The sequence below is a fragment of the Mytilus galloprovincialis genome, chromosome 13 (genome assembly GCF_965363235.1).
Source record: "Mytilus galloprovincialis chromosome 13, xbMytGall1.hap1.1, whole genome shotgun sequence".
Taxonomy (NCBI): Eukaryota; Metazoa; Mollusca; class Bivalvia; order Mytilida; family Mytilidae; genus Mytilus; species Mytilus galloprovincialis.
Genome location: NC_134850.1, coordinates 4773156 through 4800003, shown reverse-complemented (window position 1 = coordinate 4800003; position 26848 = coordinate 4773156). Strand labels below are relative to the sequence as shown.

The window sequence follows — 26848 nt, the reverse complement described above, 5'->3', positions numbered from 1 at the left end:
TGTCTTAAATTAGTGTATATAGGACAAGATAACGTGAAGTCATAATTTTTGTTTACATCACCACAACGACAATTTGGAGAGTCTCCTAAATTACGAACGAATAGGACACTGGTGAGAATTCAATGAACTTGAATCCATTCTTATCGAGCATGAAGAATTTGACCAAAACGATGTCCTATATGATAATACGCTGGGGTCTTGTTATTTTGGGTACTTATTTGTTTTTGAATATGATAGAGATTCACATTTTCGTATGTTTAAGTTCAGAGTGTTCCATAGTTTTGTTGTTGCTGGGATGAAGTGTTGACTTGTGTAATATTATTTCTTTGTTTTGTATTATGATCATGCCTACTTCCTACTGAATCGGGCAATAAGTCTTGAGTTTTATTATTCAAAATTTTGTGATAATAAATAAGTATATAATTGCGTCGTCTTTCAGATAATTTTTCCCATCGAGGTTTAACATATAAATTGTTTATACTGGTAAGTGTAGTACCCCCCCCCCCCCCCTCTACAAATAGTTATTTTTATTTGGAATACATAGGATAAGCAAAATTTGTATAGCAAATAGTAAAAATAATAATAAATAGTCTAAGATTCCCATTTAGACTTGTTTTTTTTTTGTACATTTGTGTCTACATGTTTCATCTCTGAACGTTTAAGTGAGTTCGCTTCTCAGTTTCAAAGTAATTAACTTTTTAAAATACTAGTTTATATAGACAAGGATTAATAAAGGAATCCAAGGAACAAAAAATATATATAGGTCACCGTGCTTGTTTTCGAGATATAAGCCATTGAAATTTTGGCGGGAAAATATTCTATCTTGACTTTTCATAGCTTTATCATTGACGAGTTGAAGTTCTCAAAACCTGTTAAAAAGTAATTAAAAGTTTATAAGACTTTTACAGATGGCTTATCATTATACATGTAAAAGATTTACCAAAAGAAAAATGGGGGTCACTGGGCAAATTTTCCAAGGCATTCAAATGGATAAAACCAGAAAATTCCGAAAATCTGACAAAAAATCTAAAACATGACAAGCCAGCTTCCTTTGAACACACGCCTAGTTGATGCCACTACGTGAAGATTAATATTGATAACACCAGTGCCTGCGAGACACTTTTACAAGAGAGGAATAAGTTGATACAGATGAAATCATTGCCAATTTTCATACGATATAACCCGATTCCTACCCGTATGAGTTATGTTACATCTGGCTGAAATTGGTCAAACTGAGAGCGGCCGTATGTAAAGTTAAATAAACCGTAGTATTTCACCTGTTTTGTGAAAAAAAGTGTAAGTGTAAGTAAAAATATAAAAACATTGCGTGAACAAAAATTGAAAAACAATATGTTATATGCATGAAGCAAAAGAAAAACGATGCACATGTACATGGATTGAACAAATAGATTGGAGGAATAAGTTTACACATGTCATCTCAAATTAAGTTGTGATTGCCTAATTGATTGTTTAATCACTGAATTGACAATTACAATATATAGTTATAAGCATACAGTCACGTGACAATTACAATATATAGTTATAAGCATACAGTCACGTGACAATTACAATATATAGTTATAAGCATACAGTCACGTTTTAAGTAGTGACAATTACAATATATAGTTATAAGCATACAGTCACGTTTTAAGTAGTGACAATTACAATATATAGTTATAAGCATACAGTCACGTTTTAAGTAGTGACAATTACAATATATAGTTATAAGCATACAGTCACGTTTTAAGTAGTGACAATTACAATATATAGTTATAAGCATACAGTCACGTTTTAAGTAGTGACAATTACAATATATAGTTATAAGTATACAGTCACGTTTTAAGCAGTGACAATTACAATATATAGTTATAAGCATACAGTCACGTTTTAAGTAGTGACAATTACAATATATAGTTATAAGCATACAGTCACGTTTTAAGCAGTGACAATTACAATATATAGTTATAAGCATACAGTCACGTTTTAAGCAGTGACAATTACAATATATAGTTATAAGCATACAGTCACGTTTTAAGCAGTGACAATTACAATATATAGTTATAAGCATACAGTCACGTTTTAAGTAGTGACAATTACAATATATAGTTATAAGCATACAGTCACGTTTTAAGCAGTGACAATTACAATATATAGTTATAAGCATACAGTCACGTTTTAAGCAGTGACAATTACAATATATAGTTATAAGCATACAGTCACGTTTTAAGCAGTGACAATTACAATATATAGTTATAAGCATACAGTCACGTTTTAAGCAGTGCAATTCGCTGTACGTGTTGTTGAAAGTTTGTTTGTATACGAGAAAGTGATATCTTCTTTAAAAAACTGTTTTAGGAGCATGACAATGGTGAAATTAGCCAAGGAAATTTCTTTGCCATGGATTTTAACATCATATAAAAAAGAAGATGTATAGACTACCGTCATAGTTTTACCATTCTCTACGGAAGCTTTTTAGGGCCATGGTAGTCTACTTTTTACAATTTGATATAACAAATTATAAATTTGATATAACAAATTATTAATTTGATATAAGAAATAATTAATTTGATATAACAAATAAGTAAATTTGATATAACAAATTATCAATTTGATATAACAGATTTTCGATTTTGATATAACAAATTATTTATTTGATTTAACATATTATTAATTTAATATAACAGATTATTAATTTGATATAACAAATTATTAATTTGATATAACAAATTATTAATTTGATATAACAAATTATTAATTTGATTTTACAAATTGTAAATTTCTCAACAAATAGTGTGATTTTATCATAAATTAAATGATGATTAATTAAAAGTTGCATAACCCGAACTGGCGCATTTCGTGTATTAATTCATTGTTCATCTGACGTCCAGTGACAAATATATAATGCATTTTCAAAAGTCAATTTACAGGTTTAATGTTTCTATAACCAACCCTCCTCCCCTCTCCCTTTAATTTGTTTCTCAATTTTGCGTATGGGACCTGGTGCCTTAGAACAAACAAATATAAGAGAGAAAGGGGGGGGTCTATTTGATAACATTTATATTGCATATTTTCAAGTCAAAGCGAAACGAAGAGTTCTATTGAGATGTTGTTTTAAGGAACATAGGAACATGTAAGGATACAAAAATGCTTTTCCTTCTTAAAAAAAAACCCTGGCATGTTGTTTAATAATTTCAATAGGAAAATAGGAAAATGTTTAATCCTGCTGCAAATGTTTGCACCTGTCCTATGTCAGGAATCCGAGGAACAGTAGTTTTCGTTTGTTTATGTAATTTATACGTGTTACTCGTTTCTCATTTTTTTTTTGGTTTTCCAGTTTGAATGGTTTTACACTAGTACTTTTTGAAGGCCGTACATTGACCTATAACGGTTTACTTTTATAAATTGTTCTTTGGATAGAGAGTTGTCTCATTGGCACTTATACCACATCTTCCAATATCTATGAAATGATTTGTTAAACATCCTTCAATTAATTCATCACTGCATTTGTCTTACATAAATTTGTTTCAACATACATATATATTTTTTATTTGGAATTTTATTATTAAAAATAAAGAAACAATTACATCGGTGATATTTTGAATGATTGTGAATTTCAATTTCTGTTAAAAAAAAAGTCCACACGAGTATAATCTAAGTGGGTCTCATTGGGGTCTAAAAGTGACGCGGGATTGCCGATTTTTTTGTAAGCGTGACACGTGAAAATCAAATTATTGTGCCGTAAAACGGGAAATGAAGTCTAGCGGGACACGGGAAATTGCAAAAAACTGAGAATTGTTTACGTACATAATGTAAGCGGGAAACGGGAATCTGACAAAACAGTAAACGGGATCCGGGATCAGAACCACCCAATGAGACCCACATCTAAGCACCTTTTAATAACTGTATATGTTACAGTAAATAGGTGAAATTAGGAATTACATGTAATTACTAAAATTTAGGAATTACAGGTAATCCCCGATGCACTTAGTTAATACAAGTAATTCCTGAAATGGCCCAGTTATTACCAGTAATTACTAATTTTAAAATGAATTTTTACACCTATTTACTGACTACTAAAATAATGTTGTATGATGGTCAGATGATCAAAAGTTATGGTATTACTAACTAGAAGATCAGTTAGTACTCTTAAATTATTGAATGGTTCATCTGTATTCAAAATATCTTGAATAAATAGGGACTTTCAAATATTTGGTTAAATCAGAGTAACTTTAGTTTTAATCCAAAATGGTTAAAGTTAAGCATTATACAGATAATTTTTGACCAATTTCAACACACATGGAATTCAGAAATGGAAAATTCTCCCAAAGCATTATTTTTAACTTTTAAAAAAAAAACTTTGAGTTTGAAGAATATTTAGACTTATTACCTTATAAAGATCAGATAACGTTGTGAAGGTTAAGAACTGGAATGAACTGTTATATGCATTAGCTTCGAGATATAAAAATAAATAAATATATATTTGTTTGTTTGTTAAATCATTAATAAAAATGATACCGTGAAATTATAATTCACTGTTAGTAGCCAATCTAGTTCTATTTTGTTAAATTAGCTGAGAAACAAGGTTGATGAATTGTGCACTTGCGAGTGAATATTTGGACCTCATTGAATACGTATTCATGTGACATTCAATTCAACCCCTAGCTGAAGAATGGTTAACGATGTATTAAGCTATTAAAATTGTAAGGGTTTTGCAGAACAAATAGTCTTGCCTACTTTTGCTGTTAATCGCAGGCTCAACAAAAATCAGGAAAAAATATTAAAATTTTCCTCTAGATACTATCTTTTGACTGGTACTATAAAAAGCTTCTGTCAAAAGTGGGTAAAAATCCAGGATGGTTTATAAAATCTAATGTTTTAAAAACTTTAACTGCATAAATGTTAACTGGGAAAAACTAGTTTAACACCGCCACATTATGTATGTATGTGCCTGTCCCAAGTCAGGAGCCTGTAGTTCAGTGGTTGTCGTTTGTTTATATGTTACATATTTGTTTTTTGTTCATTTTTTTACATAAATAAGGCCGTTAGTTTTCTCGTTTGAATTGTTTTACATTGTCTTATCGGGGCCTTTTTATAGCTGACCATGCGGAATGGGCTTTGCTCATTGTTGAAGGTAGTCCATTTATCATGTTTATAAGTAATATAGGGGGAAAAGAAGATTTTTTTTACAATCTTTACTTTCGGATATTACCTTATGATCATAAACATTTAGCTTCTGTCCAAGTTTGATAGAAATCCAAGATATTTGGAGAAAGTTATTTTAAAGTTTTAAACCACAGTACATGATTGAGATTTTAGTTTAACAAAATTATGAAAATCAATTTTGGATTGATATCATTGTCTTGCATGCATATATTTACGAAGTTTCAAGACCTATAATACAACCATTTTCCAGTTTCAATTCAAAAACACTAAAGAGTATGCACTTTTGATGTGCCTTATTTTCCTACATCCTCAAGTAAGCTCCCTTAAAATCCCTACCCCTTTACTTTCTTATTTGGTATCTTGAGTTATGTTTTTAATTTTAAAACAAAAACATCAAGTTAGTAAATAGCTGTAAAAATGACAAAAAAAATCAGTAATTACCAGTAATCACTGAAACAACTAGTAAATACATGTAATTACTAAATTGGCTAGTAATTACAGGTATTTACTGAAATGTTTAGTAATTACGTGTAATTCCTAATTTCACCTATTTACTGTAACATATATATAGAAGAAGAAATTCAAATCATGCGCAATGTTTTAGCGTTTCACTTATATATGGTTTATGTCAAATAGAGAAGGTAATTTGACACATCAAATTTCCTTTTTAGTTATATCAAGTTCATAAATTGTTATATCAAGTTCATAAATTGTTATATCAAGTTCATAAATTGTTATATCAAATAATTATAATATGTTATATATCAAATAATTATAATCTGTTATATCAAATTGATAATCTGTTATATCAAATTGATAATCTGTTATATCAAATTAATAATTTGTTATATCAAATTAATAATTTGTTATATCAAATTAATAATTTGTTATATCAAATTCATAATTAGTTATTTCAAATTCATAATTTGTTATTTCAAATTCATAATTTGTTATTTCAAATTCATAATTTGTTATATCAAATTGTAAAATGTAGACTAGCATGGCCCTAAGATGAAAGACTTCCGTAATTTTTTTTTTAGTAATTAATTTTACTATGAGAGTGTGTGTTGTGAACTTCAATACGTTTAAATTCGTCACGTGACAAATCATCGACCAAGTTAAGTTTTCCCGTGTAATTAACAGGAATACGGATAAATTACAAATTAGAAGTAGTATGTACAAAAATTGTGTAACATCTTATTATAGTAAAATAAACAAATATATAAACAAAACAAACAAACAAAAATCAAAAGGTCAATTGCAGACTATTTGACATCACTATATTTAGTCAGTGTACAGTTGTTTTTGCGAAATTCCGAAACAAGACTGTCAAAAAGTCTCAAGTCTGAATACATGTAGAAATTTGTATTTGAAGATACTATCTCTGCTAATTCCTTCGCTCGTCCTTCCACATATGTTATGAGTTGTGGTGGTGTGTACTCACGTCTGTTTTGTTTGTTGTTGTAGTCTAGCCTATCAAGGAAGTCCATAGAACCAGGACAGTAGTATATCGACACAAAACGTAGGAACGCTGGCATTGTGTTAACAACATGGACTTGCATTTGATTGTCCTTTACATAAATTTTCCCATTAACTGTCCACGTGTGTCTTAGATGACGCTCAAAGCTAAGCTGTCTGGCTTTGTATGCAATGGCGTTCATCAGCATGGCCAGGTCCTCATTAATTCTGACGTACTTGTATTTCATTTTCCCTTTTAGGAATTTTCAGCACCTGAGGATCCTCTTTTTAACATGATGATCCTTAATTTTGACAATTTAAGATGCTTTTCAAAACGCAATTACAGGGCGACGAACGGTCGGATAGCTTGACACTATTCAATGATAGGACAGTAACTTTTAAGGTAAACATAAAGTATACACGTGTTGTACAATTATGGATGAGATTTGCATTTGTAACGATGGAAACAATGAAACATGTGAACAAAGTTATTTATTTGTCCCATCTGCCTGGATAATCTTCACACAATTTGGTTTGGCAGCTGAATGTGCTATAGTCAACACAATAGTTATTGTTATATTTTTACATCCTAAAAATAGAACGCCATCGACTATTTTGTTGTCAGCACTCGCCGCTACTGACTGTCTGACGGCAATTCTATCGCAGATACCATATTTTGTAGCATACATATTTCATTATGACGAACTCTTCGTTGACGAAGACGGATATTTCGGCGGATGGTTTTGGCCGGAAGTTTATTCCAGTTGCATTGTTTTTACACCACTTTCCAACATAGCGTTTGGATTCCATACGATATCCATTTGTCTAACGGTTATGCTGAACATTCAAAAGGTTGTTGCATTACAGTTTCCTTTTTGGACTATGCTCAACGTAGGAAATAAGACAACAGTATCCGTCATATGTTTAATATTTGTTGTTGTCGTTAGCATCTTTGCATGGGTTACTGTTAGTGACAGCAGAACGCTGTTTAAAGGAGAAGATGACGTATGCTGTTATAAAGATCCGTTGAACGCAAATGATATTGAAGGCTTTACTACAGCAACAAAGGTTTTTATGATAGTTGCTGTGCTTGTTGTTATCTTATGCACTGCATACATTTGTGTGAAACTTTGGACCGTTGGGAGAAATACTCAAAGGACCCGAAACCCGATTTCACAAAGAAAAACTCGCCGGTCTGCCTTGATTGTTGTCATTGTATCTGTAGTTTTCATTCTTTCTGAAGTATTAAATATTTTAAGGACAATCAATCAATCAAGACTGGTACCATTCGTTCTAATGATTGAAATGATTAATGATTCGTTCATTTTGTTAAGTTGGCAGATTGGATTTTCTTTCAATTTTGTAATTTATTTGATGATGAGCGGAAACTTGCGAAATACATTGAAAACATTCTTCATTTCTTTATTCCAATGTAAAAATAAGACGCAACTACAAAATACAACTTCATGTGCTTCTATCAGTAACAATACGTCTACGCGCATTTAATTCCAGTTTCAATCCGAAACGATTTGTGGGATTCATTTTATATAAATAATTCTCAGGTAAATTTAAATAATTTATCAAGGTTATATACTTAATTCATTTTTGTTCATTTTTCATTACTTAGGAGATAACTGTATTGTATTTTAAGCTAAACGTCCGGTAGGTAAACACAATTTGCGACAGTAAAATCAAGTTTTACGAAGGCCAAGCTTAAAGTACAATACAGTTATCTCCATTCTAATGCCACATTTAAAATAAATATCATTTAATAAATATTTTGGCTTAAAAATGCCATAAATGAAAAAGTCAGCGAAACTGTTACATCGTCTTTATCATCTAAACAATGTGACCTCATATGTGTACTCTGGATGTCAAACTTTTCGTACGCTTCCGAATGGTTTCAATATAGACAAAAAGAAGATTTTGAGGCTAAAAATGTGACTATCTAATTTCTTGTTTATTTTTTGAGAAATTACATACCACAAAATAAATCGGAATTCAAAATGAACCATGGCAATGAGGTCAAGGTCAGATGAACAATGCCAGGCAGAAATGTTCAGCTTACAACCCTTCCATACACATACATGTATATAGTTGACCTATTGTTTATTGTATTAGAAAAACAGACAAAAACATAAAAACCTAACACTGAGCAATGCACCGTGAAAATGAGGTCAAGGTCAAATAAAACCTTCGAGACTGACATGCACATCATAAAATATTTCATTAAACCAAATAAAGTTGACCTATTGCATTTAGTATTAGAAAAAAAGACCAAAACTCAAAAACTTAATGATGACCACTGAACCATAAAGAATGAGGTCAAAGTCAGATGACACCTGCCAGCTAGACATATACACCTGACAACTATTCCAAACACCAAATATAGTAGACCTATTGCATACGACATAAGACAAACAGACCAGATGACACCTGCCAGTTGGTCATGTACACCTTACAGTTCTTCCATACACCGAATATACTATACCTATTGCTTATAGTATCTGAGATATCATGGACTTGACCACCAAAACTTAACCTTGTTCATTGATCTCTGACGGGCATGAGGACCTTGCAAGGTACGAACATACCAAATATTATATTCATCCTATTACTCATAATGAGAGAGAAATTAACATTACAAAAAATCTGAACTTTTTTTCAAGTAGTCACGGAACCATGAAAATGAGGCCAAGGACAATGGACATGTGACAGACGGAATATCCGTTTCATGAGGCATCTATATACAAAGTCTTCCACCTTCTTAAAAGCAAAACAAATATAAAGCTTTTAAGGAGTTAGCTAACCACGCTGCCGTAGCCGCCGTAGCCGCCGCTGCAAGATCGCTATCCCTATGTCGAGCTTTCTACTACCTTCAAAAATACAAAGCTTTTAAGAAGTATGCAATGCCGCCATCACTATTCATATGTCGAGCTTTCTGCGACAAAAAGTTTGACAATACATTTCAGGATTTGCACTTTACATACACTGATGTAGACAAAATGACATATATCCTTAACCAAAGATCACACATTTAATCGTGGATCCTTCTTAAAAAATTCTATAGAACTGAGGACAAATATATTATATGTTATTTTAGCTGGCTAAACCTCTCACTTGGAATAACCTTTTCACAGATGATTTCGGATATTTTCCTTATGTACAAATGTAGTAACACAATACTCTTCCCTTTTCACAAATGTGACCTACCGAATATAAGACTATTTACCGGATTTGTAATAACATTAGCAACACGACGGGTGCCTCGGGTGTGGAGCAGAATATGCTTACCCTTCCGGAGCACCTGAGATCACCCCCAGTTTTTGGTGTGGTTCGTGTTGCTTAGTCTATGTGTTCTATGTTGTATCTTCTGTACTATTATTTGTCTGTTTACTTTTAACCATGGCGCTGTCAGTTTATTTTCAATCTATGAGTTAGACTGTCCCTCTGGTAACTGTCGTCCCTCTTTTATGCATATAATGTTCTTTGTTTTTAGATGTTATATTGTGTGACATAGAATTAAATTGTATCGACTACAGTATTTCAATGTAACACAAAATATGTATTTGACCGAGAATCTTTTAAGTTATTTTGTCAGACAAATAACAGTGCATTAAAGAAAACGAATTCGTCGTGCTGGTTATATCTCGCCTACGACAAAAAATATTGACTCAGATTAGATACATGTGTTGCGACAGTTATACAAGTGATAGGTTTGGGTAGCTATAAAACCGGGTTCAATCCGCCATTTTCTACATAAGAAAATGCCTGTACCAAGTCAAGAATCAAACTCCGAAACAGTGGTGACATCTGGCTACGCTTCTTTACGGAGAAAGGGAAGTATGACCCGAACGGTAACGCTGTATGGAGGTTGGTAAGGAATATGACAGTTGTTATCCATTCGTTTGATGTGTTTGAGCTTTTGATTTTGCCATTTGATTAGGGACTTTCTGTTTTGAATTTTCCTCGGAGTTCAGTATTTTTGTGATTTTACTTTTTTCTTGGAGACCGTTGTTTTCATCGTTATCAATAATGGTTAAGTTTTTTTTTTACTTAAGTCAATAAGATAGGAACTATTTGTGACAGATCAATTATGATTTCTATAGAGGCATAATTTTCAGTTTAACGAGATACTGTCTCCTAAGTCATGGTCCAAACACATGTTCAATGTTAAGAGTCCTGCTTAAGTTAGTTTGATAGGAACACCTTGTGTTAATTTAATGATGATTTCTATAGAGTTGAATTACAATCAGTACATATTAAGGTGGTACCTAACACTACAGGGAGATAACTCTGTAAAATCAGTTAAACGTTTTAATTTCGTTGCGTTGTGAAGGCAATATTAAGCTTCTCAATGATCAAAATTAGTGGTTGTCAAACTGCTATATAACCAGTGTATTTTTTTATGATAAAACGGTTGGTTCAAATTTTTTAAAATTTTATTTTTTTTTGTCAAAGGGTCAAAGTAAATACTTTGTCAAAATTAAATTAATAGTAAAGGTGTTGGGTACCACCTTCATTTGACGATTATTTCGATGCCTTACTCCTAGGTCTTTACATTTCAATTTTAATGTTAACTTTTTTTAATTTTTTTTTATGTAAACATAACGAGATGAGGTATGAGTGCCAATCAGACATGACTCAACAAAAAGTTAGTTTAAATGAAGAGGATTTCAGCCATTTATACAGGCAACTGTACGGCCGTCAACAATACATTCAAGAGTGCACACACTGACATTTCTTGCATGCCTTCTTCGTTTTCCTGCGTTTTTTCTCTTTAAATTTTCCAAATTTAATCCTACCAACCCAATCCCTCTTCCCCACAAAAATCAATTGTTAGCTCCCCTACTTTTACATCGGACTCGGGCTGCTTTTAAACTGATTTTTTACTGTGCGAATCGCTGTGTTTGTTATTTTCAACTTTGGCTAGACGCCGCTAGAGGTACTGGGGTAAGGTTGAGAGTTCACAAAACATGTTTAACTCCTCCGCATTTTTGCACCTGTCTCAAGTCATTTTGTCTTGTATGAATTTTAATGTTAGTTCATTTGTATGTTTTGGATTTTCAATTTCACCGAGCTAGTACACATTTTGTTAATGGGCTAGCTAAAGCCCGCCTCTGAGTGCTGTGTTGAAGATCCAGGTGGCTTTCGGCTGGTTTGTTTTTTTGCACTTTTGTGTATGTTGTTTCTTTGACAAATTCACCATTTCCATTATCATTTATAAATCGGAATATGTAAAAGAGACGACAACCAGAACATTTTGCAACAACCGCCGGACAAAATGGATGGCTACTAAAATCCAATCTACTAGAAAAAAAAAGAATTATTACAGAAGAGTGTCCACCATGCACCTACACTACTATCATCATATTATAATAATAGTAAACTAGAATGATGTACAAATTGATGAACATTTTATATAACAGTTACTGTTATAAAAATATTAATATGATATAGAACAGCAAACAAGAGTATACTGATAACAAATAATTATATCATTTAATACAATACAAATAAGGCCGTTAGTGTTCTCGTTTGAATTGTTTTACATTGTCGTATCGGGGCCTTTTATAGCTGACTATGCGGTATGGGCTTTGCTCATTGTTGAAGGCCGTACGGTGACCTATAGTTGTCAATGTCTGTGTCATTTTGGTCTTTTGTGGATAGTTGTCTCATTGGCAATCATACCACATCTTCTTTTTTTTTATATAGTTATTTTGACTCATTTGAAAGATATATAAAGTTAGAACATATACAGCCGATCTCCCTGAAATATATTATCTCCCTATCATTTTTTATATACTGGACAACTAGTAATAAAATGTTTTTCATCTTCAACCAGATTTAGAGTACATTTCTTACAAAGCCTTTAGTATATTTCTATTTATAAAGTTGTATACCTGTCTCTCACTCTATCTTGAGATCATGTGCACTGATTCTGATATTTTTTTTTACATGTATGGCACTTTTCAATTGAGAATTGTTTAAAGATGGATACATTTCTTTCGAAAAACAAGTTTTAAGTTTGAAATAAGTATAACAAGCGATAAGGAATGTTATTTTGCGTTTGGATATCAGTCAAATACGAAAATCACGTGGTTAGAAATGCATGTGGCAACAATTAATACAATAAAATGCCCTCATGGTCATCCGATGTAAGAATGGCGTAGAAGGCCTTTGGGAACTGAACTATGTCACTGTTCGACCCTCAAAACTCATATATACTTCATAACATTCAACTGAAGGTCCTGAAAGGGCAAATGTTAAACAATTCAATAAAGAAATTAACGGGCTGATTTATGACACTTTAAAAATCCATTGAAAGACACAATACGATATAAAGTACTAAAAACCAATAACAAAAACACATGAGATGCAAAGTACATATCTGAGAGAACTAACAATAACTAAATGCAAGTAAAAGTCAATAACATACAGACTAGTATATCAATCAGTACACATTCAATTAACTTCCTATGGAAACCATTTGGCCTTTTTTGTGATTCAAATATAGTAAAATCAGTGACACTGCTTCCATGATATTTCATGCAATATATACAAAGGGATGGATAACAATAAATTATCACTCATGAGTCCCCTCGTGGGGTGTCAGTAATCACATAATCACAAATGTTTTGCCTATATAATCACATAATCATTGATTACTCTTTTAAACAACATAATCAAATACTCAAAAATACAGTCCTATAGTAACAAATAATCACGAAATAACTAGTCTGGTTATCAAATTATAACTATACAACGGCCAAATAATCACATAACCAAAAACCCATGAGGAGGCTCGCTTGTGTCAGGAAATAGCAGAAGATGATAGACGTATATTTTTTTAGACCGTCCTACTCTTGAAAAAGTAGCTGCGTTATTATACCTAATTTTAAAAGTTTTTATTCTTTTGCGTTGCTTTGATATTGCATATTTTTTTATTTTTTTTGCGCCGAACGGGACTCCTGTGGTTTTGTTCTCAAAATTCAATTTTGTACTGACAAAATTGACTTTCGTCAGACAAAATTCAATTTTGTCTCACAAAAGTAAATTTTGTCTCAAAAAAGGTCGATTTTGTATGCAAATTAATTTATTTTAGATATGAACTAATTTGCATACAAACTTGACTTTTGTGAGACAAAATTGACTTTTGTGAGACAAAATTGACTTTTGTGAGACAAAATTGACTTTTGTGAGACATAATTGACTTTTGTGAGACAAAATTGCCAAATTGAATTTTGTCTCACAAAAGTCAATTTTGTCATCACAAAATTGAATTTTGTCGTCACAGTTTGTGGGACAAAACTGACTTTTGTGAGACAAAATTGACAAAATTTACTTTTGTGAGACAAAATTGACAAATTAAATTTTGTCTCACAAAATTATATTTTGTTTCACAAAAGTCAATTTTGTCTCACAAAAGTCAATTTTGTCTCACAAAAGTCAATTTTGTCTCACAAAAGTCAATCTTGTCTCACACGATTCATCTTTGTGTTGTAATTTCCATATCAGGTAACAAAAGTCAATTTTGTATGCAAATCAGTTTATATGTGCATACCTTTTTGACAAAATTGACTTTTGTCTACAAAAATGAATTTTGTCATCACAAAAATGACTTTTGTCATTACAAAATTGAAGTTCTCATAAAACAAGTCTGTATCAAATAGTTTTGTAAGACGTAACTGATTTTGTTATGACAGAATTGAATTTTGTACAAAACTACAAGAGTCCCATTCGGCGCCCCGTACTGAATATATTCACATATTATTATAAACGGTTCCAATTGTACTGCTGCACCATTATACCTGCCAACTGTCACTATTTGCGGTGGATTTTCCCCATGGAGACACCAAAATGGAAATTTTGAAAGAACAATTTAGTCCACAATTTTAAACAAAACAATTAATTTTACAATGACTATAGGCTTGTAAAAGTATGAAGATGCCAAAAACAACATTAAAATGTGCTTGAAGGCCCCCTTGAAGGTTTTGTAGGACTTTAAGATCAATATTGCACGTAAAACCCCCATGGGCATTTTTAAAAGTTGTCAGGTATGCACCGTGATTAAACTAAGATGCACTTTGATTATTTTCTATGAATATGTAAGAGAATGATAATCCCTTTCTTCATGATTATAAGGCAGGAACCATTTGATTTTCTGGGGGGGGGGGGGGTCTATGGATTTTTTTGGAAAAAAAGTTTGTTTCTAGTTTTTGGAGAAAAAAATAATTTGTTTGTGACCCTGCCCTGAAAAAAAAAATTGTTTGTTTCATCAGCCACTGTATGTAATGCTAAAATTGAAAGAAAAAAAATGTTTTCGACTTGTCGCAAAAAAAATAGATTGTCTTTCGCCGAAGGCGAAAAAAAAAGTTTGTCCAGAAAAAAAATCCAATTGATTCTACATTTTCATTGGTCGAGAGCACTATACTCTACAGGTTAATTACCTCCTGCACGTACCGGTCCGTGTTATGTCAACATTTCTAATAAATGTCAATAGTATTATCTACCCGACCATAAGAAAAGGTAATGTATAGGCACACAAAAATGTCTACCTGTTCAAAATTGTGTATCTATTTGACTTATATTTCAAGTGTTACAATTACTTTATCACAAACTTTAAACAATTCTACAAACTCTAAAGTGAATTGTGCTGCCGAAATATCACACAAGGAATTCTGGGAGAAAGAAGATTTTCCAAATCCTCAAATTAATATTGATCTATGCGGACGACATTGTAAGACGTCATGGATCTGTGACCCTAATGCAGTTTTATCTTCTCAACAAGGTAAGATGTACTCACAACTTTTACTAAAAATAATTTGGTAAACAGAGAAAGTAAAATTAACCGTCTGAAATATATGTATGGCGTTTGTTTCTTCTGAATGAACAGTCAACGGGTTCGCTCGAATACGTATTAACTTTTGGATATATAAAAATAATATTATAACGTTGGAGACCATCTATTTGACAACAATAGAGAATACTTTAACCTAAAACATCAGACACATAGGTGTACAAAAACAAAATTAAGAAAATATTAAGTAAACAAACGACCTTTACACACCTAGAGCAGAAAGAAAACCATCCGTCTTAGGTCGTCTCTGCTAGGGGAAGTTTAAAACTTAGCAACCTAGTATGTCTTTCCGATTATCTAAATTTACATTAAACTTAACTATCGTTTTAATCGAAATCTTGCATTATCTTTGAAAGGTAGAAAAATATTGATTGATGTGCAAACGTGCAAAAGTAAACTCTGAAAGCAATTGTTAAACAAAATATTTAACACAATGTGCAAGGTGCAACATCACTACCTAGCATGTTTATTATTACATAAACGCTTATTTACTTGTTTGTCTATAATTGATAAATCTTTAAATGTGTCTTAACACCTTTGATCTCGCCCGTCCATGAAGATTTAAATTAAAAAGAGAATGCATTATTCCGTTCTTTATCATGTACATTTCATCGAACGCTTCGTACGATATATGTGTACATATAAAGAAAAAAGAAGATGTGGTATGATTGCCAATGAGACAACTCTCCACAAGAGACCAAAAAGACATGTATGTTAATTCCAATTCTTTATATTAGACGCTTACAAAAATGTACATCTTTGACTACTATGTAAATAGTATTTTAATTTCATCAAAGTTATCTACACGCGAGTCGACCATGGGTGGGTATAATTTTATGTTCGGCAGACGCAATAGAAATGATATATCCTCGAGTTGCAAGTTGCGAGTTAAGAAAGTCGAGTTGCGAGTTAACAAAGTCGAGTTGCGAGTTACAAAAGTCGAGTTGCGAGTTAAAAAAAGTCGAGTTGCGAGTTAGGAAAGTCGAGTTTCGAGTTAGGAAAGTCGAGTTGCGAGTTACAAAAGTCGAGTTGCGAGTTAGGAAAGTCGAGTTGCGAGTTAGGAAAGTCGAGTTGCGAGTTACAAAAGTCGAGTTGCGAGTTAAGAAAGTCGAGTTGTGAGTTAAAAAAGTCGAGTTGCGAGTTAGGAAAGTCGAGTTGCGAGTTACAAAAGTCGAGTTGCGAGTTACAAAAGTCGAGTTGCGAGTTAGGAAAGTCGAGTTGCGAGTTACAAAAGTCGAGTTGCGAGTTAAGGTAATCGAGTTGCGAGTTACGAAAGTCGAGTTGCGAGTTAAGAAAGTCGAGTTGCGAGTTACAAAAATATTGTTCACACCGAATTTTCAGGTTTGATTCACATTTGATAAACAAAACATGCATGAACCCGAACTTAGTTATTCCCGTGATTGTGGGATTTGAAACAGTTATATGTGATACTTATTTATAAGAGTCTAATATAACTTAAGTTCTGGAAGCATTTGAAAAAAAATAATGTATCCTTAATGGACGAGATCGATCTTATTTAATCCAATGCGTTTACACTACAACATAAAAAGAACCGATCTGACCATAAGTTACCTTTCGTAAACAAATAATCCTAAAAATAGAATAGTAAAGGAAATTCTGCATCTCGCGCGAACTATAACACATTGCAAAATCATTGAGAAAATAGTTTGCTCATTGGAATTTCGTATGGACTTATTAATCATTATTTTGGATCATACATCACAAGTCATTAAACAAAGATATGTGTGAGACTATCGCTAAATAACGAACGACCAATGCGTTTGAAGATGAGGATTTGCAGCAAACAAATAGAACTTATTGATTTAGAAGATTATAAAAAAATAGCCGAATCTATGTTTACTTTTCGTATTCCATCCATCATTTTTAAACACGCCGAACATGCGCAGATTTGTTTTCATATCTGAATATAACATTCCACTGAAAAAAAGCGATGGATCTATTTAAAGCATTAACACTTGAAAAAAGATCGATTCAAATAAGATTGATCTTTTTAAAACTACATCGATATCTGGAAGTATACTTTTTAAGACCGATTGAAGATCGATCTTTTCAGTTTTCATTATTCCATCCATCGTTTTGAAAAACTTGTGTTTTTGCTGCCAAACATAGGTAGTAATTCCCATGCAATCGTGAGAGATATGTACAATAAAAGTGAATTATGTGCTAAAATAGACAATGTGTTTACTTCTAATTTTTATTCCCAAATTGGAGTAAACTAAGGGGATATTTTGAATCTAAACCTTTTCAAGATTTTTATAAATGAATTTTACCGGATGCATTTAATGTAGTCCTATAATATAAGACTCTGCAGGTTCATATCATTTACATTCAACGTTTTTTATCGGATATTTTTTTTTACTATCAATGTTGAACCGCAGATTCAACATTGATAGTAAAAAAAAAAATATCCGATAAAAAACGTTGAATGTAAATGATATGAACCTGCAGAGTCTTATATTATAGGACTAGCATTTAATGAAACCCCAGATGCTGTTGATATAAATGACCACAGAATTGACTGCCTCATGTATGCAGAGGATCTTGTGTCTTTCAAAAACGGCTTGATAGTTTATCCTGAGTGTACTGTAAAATGATATTTAGAGGTCAATCTATCTAAAACCAAAGTTAATATGTTTAACAAATCTGGAAAACTTTTTAAAGAATATTTGTATTGCAAAAAAGATATAATAGAATGTGTTTACAATTATAAGTATCTAGGTTTAAAATGTATATAGACTTTTTAAGCATGGAAAGGGAGTCTGGCGTAGCCAGGGTTGAAATTATGTGGATGCCTTCGCCGAGCGGAGCGATGCGAAATTTTTGTTGGACTATTTTATGCAAAACATTATATTTTTTTCAGACAATGTTCCTGTAAGCACATGCTCTCCCCTAGAATCCGACATTGGTTAGATGTTTGTTTAATTTCAAAATACCCACCGATTCATATTTCAAACAAAATTTTAATGTTTTTTCTCGAAATTCTCGAAATTGAATGTAATTCATTTGATGTAAAAGTTTCCAATTAATCTTATATTTGACATCTCACAAACGGCCCCATCACAGCGGCACTTCTGTATAAAGGAACTGAAGTGATCCCCTTTTCTACAATTTCTAAAAAAACGGCCCCATTACAGAGGCACTTCGGAATATAGGAACTGAAGTGACCCCATTAACGCGTCACAGGGGACAAGATATAAAACTTTGTATACAGCAAGAGACCATTTTAAAGGATTTGTAAGAAATGTAGTTGAAGATGAACAACATTTCATTACAAGTTGTCCATCATGTACAAAGATGATCTGTAGGGAGAAGTTTTTCAAGGAGATATTTTTCAGTATTTTTACTAATTTTTCATATCTCTCAAATGAAACAAAATTTGTTTTGTTATGTATATTTGAGAATGTGTCTGTACATAAATATTTAGGGAACTACATTTGTATATTGTAACAATATAAAAAAAGAAGATGTGGTATGATTGCCAATGAGACAACTATCCACAAAAGACCAAAATGACACAAACATTAACAATTATAGATCACCGTACGGCCTTCAACAATGAGCAAAGCCCATACCGCATATAGTCAGCTATAAAAGGCCCCGATAAGACAATGTAAAACAATTCAAACGAGAAAACTAACGGCCTTATTTATGTAAAAAAATGAACGAAAAACAAATATGTAACACATAAACAAACGACAACCACTGAATTACAGGAAGTCTAGATGTTAAACGAAATGTAAATGAATAAACGTTACTTAACAATGATAATTGTAATGATTTTAGAGTGCAGGTCACGTTTTGAATTATATGTATGTGACTTATTTAGAATAATATTTCGTTTCAACGTATAAAATATGGCAGTGGCTGTTTTGTCGACTGCCTTCGGGGGCTATTTTACCAGCTCCAGCAGAATAGCGATTTATATAGAGTTTTGCTATTTTGCCGGTTTTAATTAAGTTAAGAATAACTTATAATTGACAATATCAAACATGTGAACACTATATGCTCAAGTTTAAACCTAAGTGACTCAGTTTAATAAGTTACCCAATACTTTAAAAAAAAAAAAAAAAAAACTTATGAAATCACGATGTAGCAATAATCATTTTATACTTTCCAATTAAATCTTACCTGTAAAATGGCGCAAATGTAGTTTTTTCAATAGTATCATTGACAGCTACATTTATAAAATAAAGAATAAAAACGGGGAATGAGTCAAAGAGACAACAACCAAATCAAAATATACAATTCAACCAAAGGTCATTGGGTCTACAACACAGCGAAAAATCACACATATATACATGTCTCTGACTAGAGGGAGCCATGAGCAGGCCCATAAACACACTATTAGATAGATCAAGAATAAAGACGCCATTCTATGCTGCTAAATATAAAGATAAACCAAAATTAAAACATATACAAGAGCAACAAAGGCTAAAGGTTCCTGACATAGGTCAGACACAAAAATGCGGCGGGTTGAAACTGGTTTTATTCACGTCAATCATTTCCCCTTCTTCTCTAGCCAATGTATAAGACATATATAATTTTAACATCCTCAATTTTGAGTGTCACTGACAAACAATAAATTTCACGAAAGGGGTGTTTTACATATATGTACTATAGTTTAGTTTACGTTTAATACGACGGTGCTATGTATGCAATTTAAAAATAATTAAACTGCAAGCCATCTGCTGTATTTCAAAAGGCTATCTGCTTCTTCAGAAAATACTATACGTAGTTATTATCAAGTCCATTTTATTTTTACAAGAGACTCAGATAAAGTCCAAACAATAAAAATAATCAACAACACGATAACAATAACGAATTCTATAAGCAATCATCATTCCAAAATGTTATACAGTTACACCAAAACATCTAGTTTCCACATTTTTACGCTATTCGACTTTTGTAACTACTAACTCGACTTTCTTGACTCGCAACTCGACTTTCATAACTCGCAACTCGACTTTTGTAACTCGCAACTCGACTTTTGTAACTCGCAACTCGACTTTCGTAACTCGCAACTCGACTTTCGTAACTCGCAACTCGACTTTTGTAACTTGCAACTCGACTTTCTTAACTCGCAACTCGACTTTTGTAACTCGCACCTCGATTTTCTTAACTCGCAACTCGTTACTCGACAACAAGTGAATCTCATCTCTAAAAAGAGTTTAACAACCTAGCAATATGTTTAGCTTATTTTGTACTTCAACTTAATCAATGGTTCTTCTGACTTATAGTATCGATCCTTAATTCTAGATATTTTTTTACATACATGTTAAATTATAATACCGACGCCCTACTCAGTGAGAGTCTCATATATCCCTGTTCTGACTTATAATTTAGCCAATCAAAATACTGGATTTGTTGTTTCGAGCTTTGTTCTCTGAATACTGGGTACAGTTGTATGACTAGGAGCCCAAGTGCCTATATTCTTATACCAAGAAAGCCAGACCGATTTTTTTTTATAAAGGTGTAGGTAAGTAAAATTAAAAAAAATATCTACAATTAAGAATTGATAAGTACTATAAGAACATTTAACTGGGGTCTGAAAACACCAGTTGTAATATTTATTCATTTGTATCAACATGAACATTTTAAACGCATTAAATGAAAAATATCAAATTTTTAAAACCAATACCATGCCATACATTTCAGCGGATGAGCTTGATTCAATCGTTAATACAGTTGCTGAATCAGGAAAATGCAGCTGCCAAAACTGTACCAGTACAGACGGATACAATATATCAATCGCACTTGTTTCCTCGTTAAAGCCTTCTATAAAGTGAGTAATTGCAATGATGCAGTCTGGGATATTAGTTGATAACATACGATATTCTCCTTTAACCTTAAGTTATGTATTAAAGTATTAAATACGGATTTCCGCAATTACAATTTGAATAAAATTCAGATCTATCGCAACTCGCTTATTCAAATGAGCATAAAGAAATCCGAGAACTGTATCTATATAGATATAGAAAGATGTGGTGTGAGTGCCAATGAGACAACTCTCCATCCATAAAAATTATAACAATTTATAAAAGTAAACCATTATAGGTCAATGTACGGCCTTCAACACGGAGCCTTGGCTCACATCGAACAACAAGCAGAAAAAAATGTGTCTAAAATTGCCAAAACATTTTTTAATCAGATTGGCATGGAGACTTTAAAGTAAAACCTTTGACACTTTAATTTCTCTTTTTTGAAAAAAAAGAAACGAAAATGCGTACTTACCTCCCCCTGTTTTGGACAAACCAAAATATTTGTAAGTGTGGCCTTGCGGCCTTGGGTTTCCTCAAGATTTTAGTTTCGAAAATGCACAAACTCATCATATTTTGACAATATGTTTAAAATGTGTTGATTCAGAGATCTTGAATTCTTAAAAAAAGAAATTGTTTTTTTTAGTGAAAAGGCTTTTGAAAAAGATCCATTTGATAACAAAATTATGGCCATTTTGAAATTAATGAGAAAGCTGAAATGCAAAACCATATTTGGCCTAAAACGAACTTTTTCCTTTTGGTGTGTTCAAAAAAGTTTTTCTTCATTTATCTACATCAAGAAGGCTCAAACCAAAAAAAAACAAAACATCATAAAATGAAAGCTGTAAAAAGTATACAAATGCTTGAAAACAGGAAGAGCTATATATACACAAAAGTACTGATCACTAAGCACTCGACACAACTCTTTCGGTTATTGTCTTCAGTGGCGGATCCAGAACTTGACCTAAAGGGGGGGGGGGCGCTGACTGACCTAAAAGGGGGGGGGGGAGCTCCAGTCCATGCTTCAGTGATTTCCTATATAATCAACCAAATTTTTCCCACGAAAGGGGAGGGCCGGGTCCCCCCCCTTGGATCCGCCTATGGTCTTTATCTGTCACCTAACTTGAAGGTTGATTGTGATTATCGATATTAAAACAGGATTATCTCCCTTTTGTCAGTTAAACGACTGATATACATTAATAGTACCAATGTTCAATGCCATCAAATGTATATAAATATCCTGCATTTATCAGTATTGACCATAAAATCAGGCGATACTAGTATATCTGTTTACATTTATATCTGACCTTGATCAATATCTAATGGTGATATGAACATGCATCTTAGACATGTATGGTATGTTCGATACTTTAAAGAAAGTAAATTTTTTAACTTTCCGGATATCTTTTTTAAGTCGTACCTCTCAACAATAAATGAATGAAATGACACAACCAGAAATCAAGAAATATTTCAATAATGTTTATATAGCTTATTTACAAAAATTATTTCTGAATCAATGATTGAAAGCATGTTGAATATAAATTTATCATATGTTTAGTAGTAAATACAGTAGTTTTGCATATGTGATAAATAGCCTGCTGTTTAATCCATATCGCGCAACTTTGATGCGCACCCTTTATCGCATACCCTTTATCACACCCCTACTTCTTTTTTTTTTTTTTTTTCACATAAAGTCAGTTTTGGTTTTTTTTTTTGCTTTAGAAAAATTTTCCTCAAAATAGGTAAATTTTTTGAATGACGTCATTGTTTGGTATGTGACGTCACGAACGTCGAGTTTTCATATTGTATGTGACGTCACGAACGTCAAGTTTTCATATTTTTTGGCACACTAAATGCAACTATGAAAAAAACAAAACACACAAATTAATTATACAATAATAAACAAAATATTTTTAAAACAACAGCACGTAAATTGTAAGGTAACCCAGGTGCTTCGGATAAGTAATTGAGCAGTTCTTTTAAGGCCTTTAAAACAAGACAAAAGTAGAACTGAAGGTAACCCAGTGCTATGGATCAGAAAACAGTTCATATAATATAATACTCTTCTGTTGAAATATATGATAAAGTGTATAATACATGGCAAAATCCGTATCACATGCCGTATCACCCTCGACCAATATCATCCCTCGGGCCTAAAGGCCCTCGGGCTGATATTGATGTCTCGGGATGATACGACATATGATACGGATTTTGCCATGTATTATTCTCTATGTATATATAAGGTCAAAGTAATCTTTATTTGCAAGAGGCGTAGCTGAGATCAAGACTCGAAACTCGAAACAACTGATATTGCAGAATCATTATGAAATCACACATGTTTGTGTGTGCAGTTAAGGGCTTGTCTCGTTGACATATATCCCACATCTCTTTTTATTTATATAACTGTTTTATATTTATTTACAGGAGTCTAAAAGATTCTGCGGTGGAATTCATTCACTTCATACGAGATGGCTGGAATTTTCAGAAATGTGACAATGATATTGTAATATTACTATCAAAAGATGACAGAAAGGTAATATAAGATAACATATAATTCGTTTGATGAATAAATCATCGAGTAGTAAGCGTCCAGTGACAAATATTTTATACATTTTAGAGAGGAAATAACTGTAAGATCGCGATATCATTTACAAATTTGCCGCATCAACTTAATAAATTTCTTTTACTCAGCAACATAATACAATAAACATATGCGCGAGTACCTCACCTGATCCCAGACTCGTTTAATGCTGTTGAAATAATCGATCATAATGGGTGCCAGTTATCACTATTAAAAATATAAAAAAAAGGATCTCTGGAATCTTTTCATTATACGAAATCAGTATCTGCACAGCAAAACCACAAAGAAGCAAAAAAACAATGCTTTTATTGTTGTACCAACTTAATCTCAAAATCAGCTCGGATCAAACAAAAAAAGACTATCTCACCTAAACGGAGCACATAGAAAAACTTTCTCACCTAACTGCAAGTTTAAGACGGCACCTAGCACCTGCTTGAGCTGAATTCTTTTCAAACATACGATCACTCAACAACTAACTGTGAATTGAAAAACAAAGCCATTGAGTAAAACGTGTTTCGTTCAAATAAATCTGACAAATAAATCAAACATGCTATTTATGATTCAATGAATTTTAGTTTCAAGCGAAAAAAAAAGAAGAAAGAAGAGGAACAATAAACGTATTGAATACATTATATTTTCTTCAAAATCGAGATTATAAACATTAAATAAAGGATTTACCTCCCCTTTCATATATGATGCAATTTTCTAAAATACACAATGAAGTTACAGTATCATTTTCTCCAACTTATCTTTTGTAGGTATACACAGAAGCAGGAGCTACTGCCAATAAGTTTCTTACAGACGATTGTATCGATCAAGTCCACGATATCATTGAATCTGATCTGTCCGATGGAAAGTATTATGACGTATTAAAAGAAATGGCAACACAATATAAGTAAATACGTTGATATTAAAATTGAGAATGGAAATGAGAATATGTCAAAGAGACAACAACCCGACAATATAATTGAAAACAGCAGAAGGTCACCAATAGGTCTTCAATGCAGCAAGAAATTTCTGCACCCGGAGGCATTCTTCAGCTGGCCCCTAAATAAATATGGGTGTATGACATTTGCGCCGATTTTGAAAATTTTCATTCTTTCATTTGCGCCGATTTTATATTTTCTTCTTATTAAATTTACATGTAAGTTACAGGTAGGTTAATACTTACATGTAAATTCCAGGGAATACAAAGAAAGACATAACAAAAGCTAGAATACACTATTTTAGACCTACCTTTTACAAGTAACTGAAGATATATTTAATATAGGAAGTACAGACCCAAATTGTCTGCTATGCAAACTTGAGGAAGAAAACATTCAACATTTTCAAACTAGATGTCCATCCCTGGCTGTAATCAATAGAGTTGGGATTGATAAATTTTCAAAAAAGAGAAACATTAAGCCAATTAATTGTTTACTGCAGAAAACTACTAGGAACTTGTGTGATACATTACACCAACAGAAGTTAAATCAGAGCAATGCTCTATCATTATTAAATTCATCATTCATCACATGGAATTGAACCTTTTTGCAATACTTTTCAGAGTTCAAAACAGTTATATAGATGTTAGGATTTATAATTCATAACATTTGTACAACTGTCTAACGGGAGAGGTCTTTAATGACATATGAAACTTATTTGCACTCATTCCACCTCTTCTTCTATATATTCACCTGTAATTTACCTGTAAAAAAATCGGCGCAAATAAAACATAAAATCGGCGCAAATGCAAAACGCCGATAAATATATATACTACTTCAGTGATATTGAACGCCATACTAAACTCCAAATTATAAACAAGAAACTAAAGTTAAAAATAATACAAGACTAACAAAGGCCAGAGGCTCCTGACTTGGGACAGGCACAAAAATGCGGCGGGGTTAAACATGTTTATGAGCTCTCAACCCTCCCCTTATACCTAGCTAATGTAGAAAGTAAACGCATAACTTCGCGTTGCATCTTTTAATTGAACAAGATGAGTTGTGTCCCTTTTGAATGACTGTTTCGTGCATAATTTATGTTTCAAATTTTGACCTCCTCTTTTCCAAAAACGTGAGACAAGTGACGATATACTTACGAAGTTGAAACCCCGATAATCGAAATTAACGAAAAGACATATCGACATATGGAGGTTTCGATGGAAGGTTATTTGTGTGTAGTATCCGAATAAGGGGGAAACTATAATTGAAGCCTACGAATCCCCAGCTTGATATGTGTTGTACTAATATATTATAATAGATTACTACTATAATTGTACTTTTGATAAAAAGGGGATACATTAACCATATTCTTATCTTGTCATCATAAACATAGCAGTCTGACTTTCATTCGTGAAATATACGAATATACTAGTACTATACATGTATATATATATATATATATATATATATACGTACGTGCTTATTTTGGTGTTTAACATAAAAGTTTCCTCTGGCCTTGGCTTCCGACAATACAATCTGATTAGGTACAGTTAACTTATTAATACATTCAAAACTTAATAAAAAAAAAGCGTACTGAATTGTATTATTTGATATAAATATGTATTTCTTGTTTTTTAGAATAATATTATCAGAAGGAAACTGTGAATACATTTCTGAAAAGAGAACTATGACAATAGTAGCTTTTACAGTTGGTGCTGTGTTTGGCACGATCGTCCTGACATTTTCTGTATGCGCATTAATTCTTAACCGGAAACAAGGGCGGTATGAAAAACAATCGGATGATGAAGAAACTGACAAAAAAGTAGTTTGTACTAGTCGACCTTTGTACCATAGCAACCATTCATTCGACGGAGTCACTGGCGAGGGCAGTTGTAATATTGACAAAGACAATAATGAAGGAATAAAAAACAATTGCTGATATTTAATTTAATAAAAATTTATGATGAGAAAGAAAAGAATTGTTTGATTTCTGTACCAGATTGATCAGTACATAAATATGACTGTTTATTCTTTATACTAAGATTTTGTTAACTCTAGATATAAAATAGGGAGACTTTTATATGCA

At 32.3% G+C, this 26848-nt stretch overlaps 2 protein-coding genes across 2 annotated transcripts in view; both read left to right on the top strand.

The window, feature by feature from the left end:
* The window catches only part of LOC143056900 (uncharacterized), a 438790-nt gene that overhangs the window by 151181 nt on the left and 260761 nt on the right, over positions 1–26848 (top strand). The window lies entirely within an intron of this gene.
* Positions 15116–26842, top strand: LOC143056255 (uncharacterized). The gene is made up of 5 exons (XM_076229344.1): positions 15116–15412; positions 21158–21284; positions 23683–23791; positions 24598–24734; positions 26401–26842. Exons 1-5 carry the CDS (start codon positions 15154–15156, stop codon positions 26699–26701), a joined length of 933 nt encoding a protein of 310 aa, XP_076085459.1. The 5' UTR covers positions 15116–15153; the 3' UTR covers positions 26702–26842.

Coding starts and splice junctions, on each gene's coding strand:
- LOC143056255 (XM_076229344.1), top strand. CDS start 15,154: ATGTATAGGCACACAAAAATGTCTACCTGTTCAAAATTGTGTATCTAT. Junction 21,285..23,682: donor TCGTTAAAGCCTTCTATAAA/GTGAGTAATTGC, acceptor ATTTATTTACAG/GAGTCTAAAAGATTCTGCGG. Junction 24,735..26,400: donor GAAATGGCAACACAATATAA/GTAAATACGTTG, acceptor CTTGTTTTTTAG/AATAATATTATCAGAAGGAA.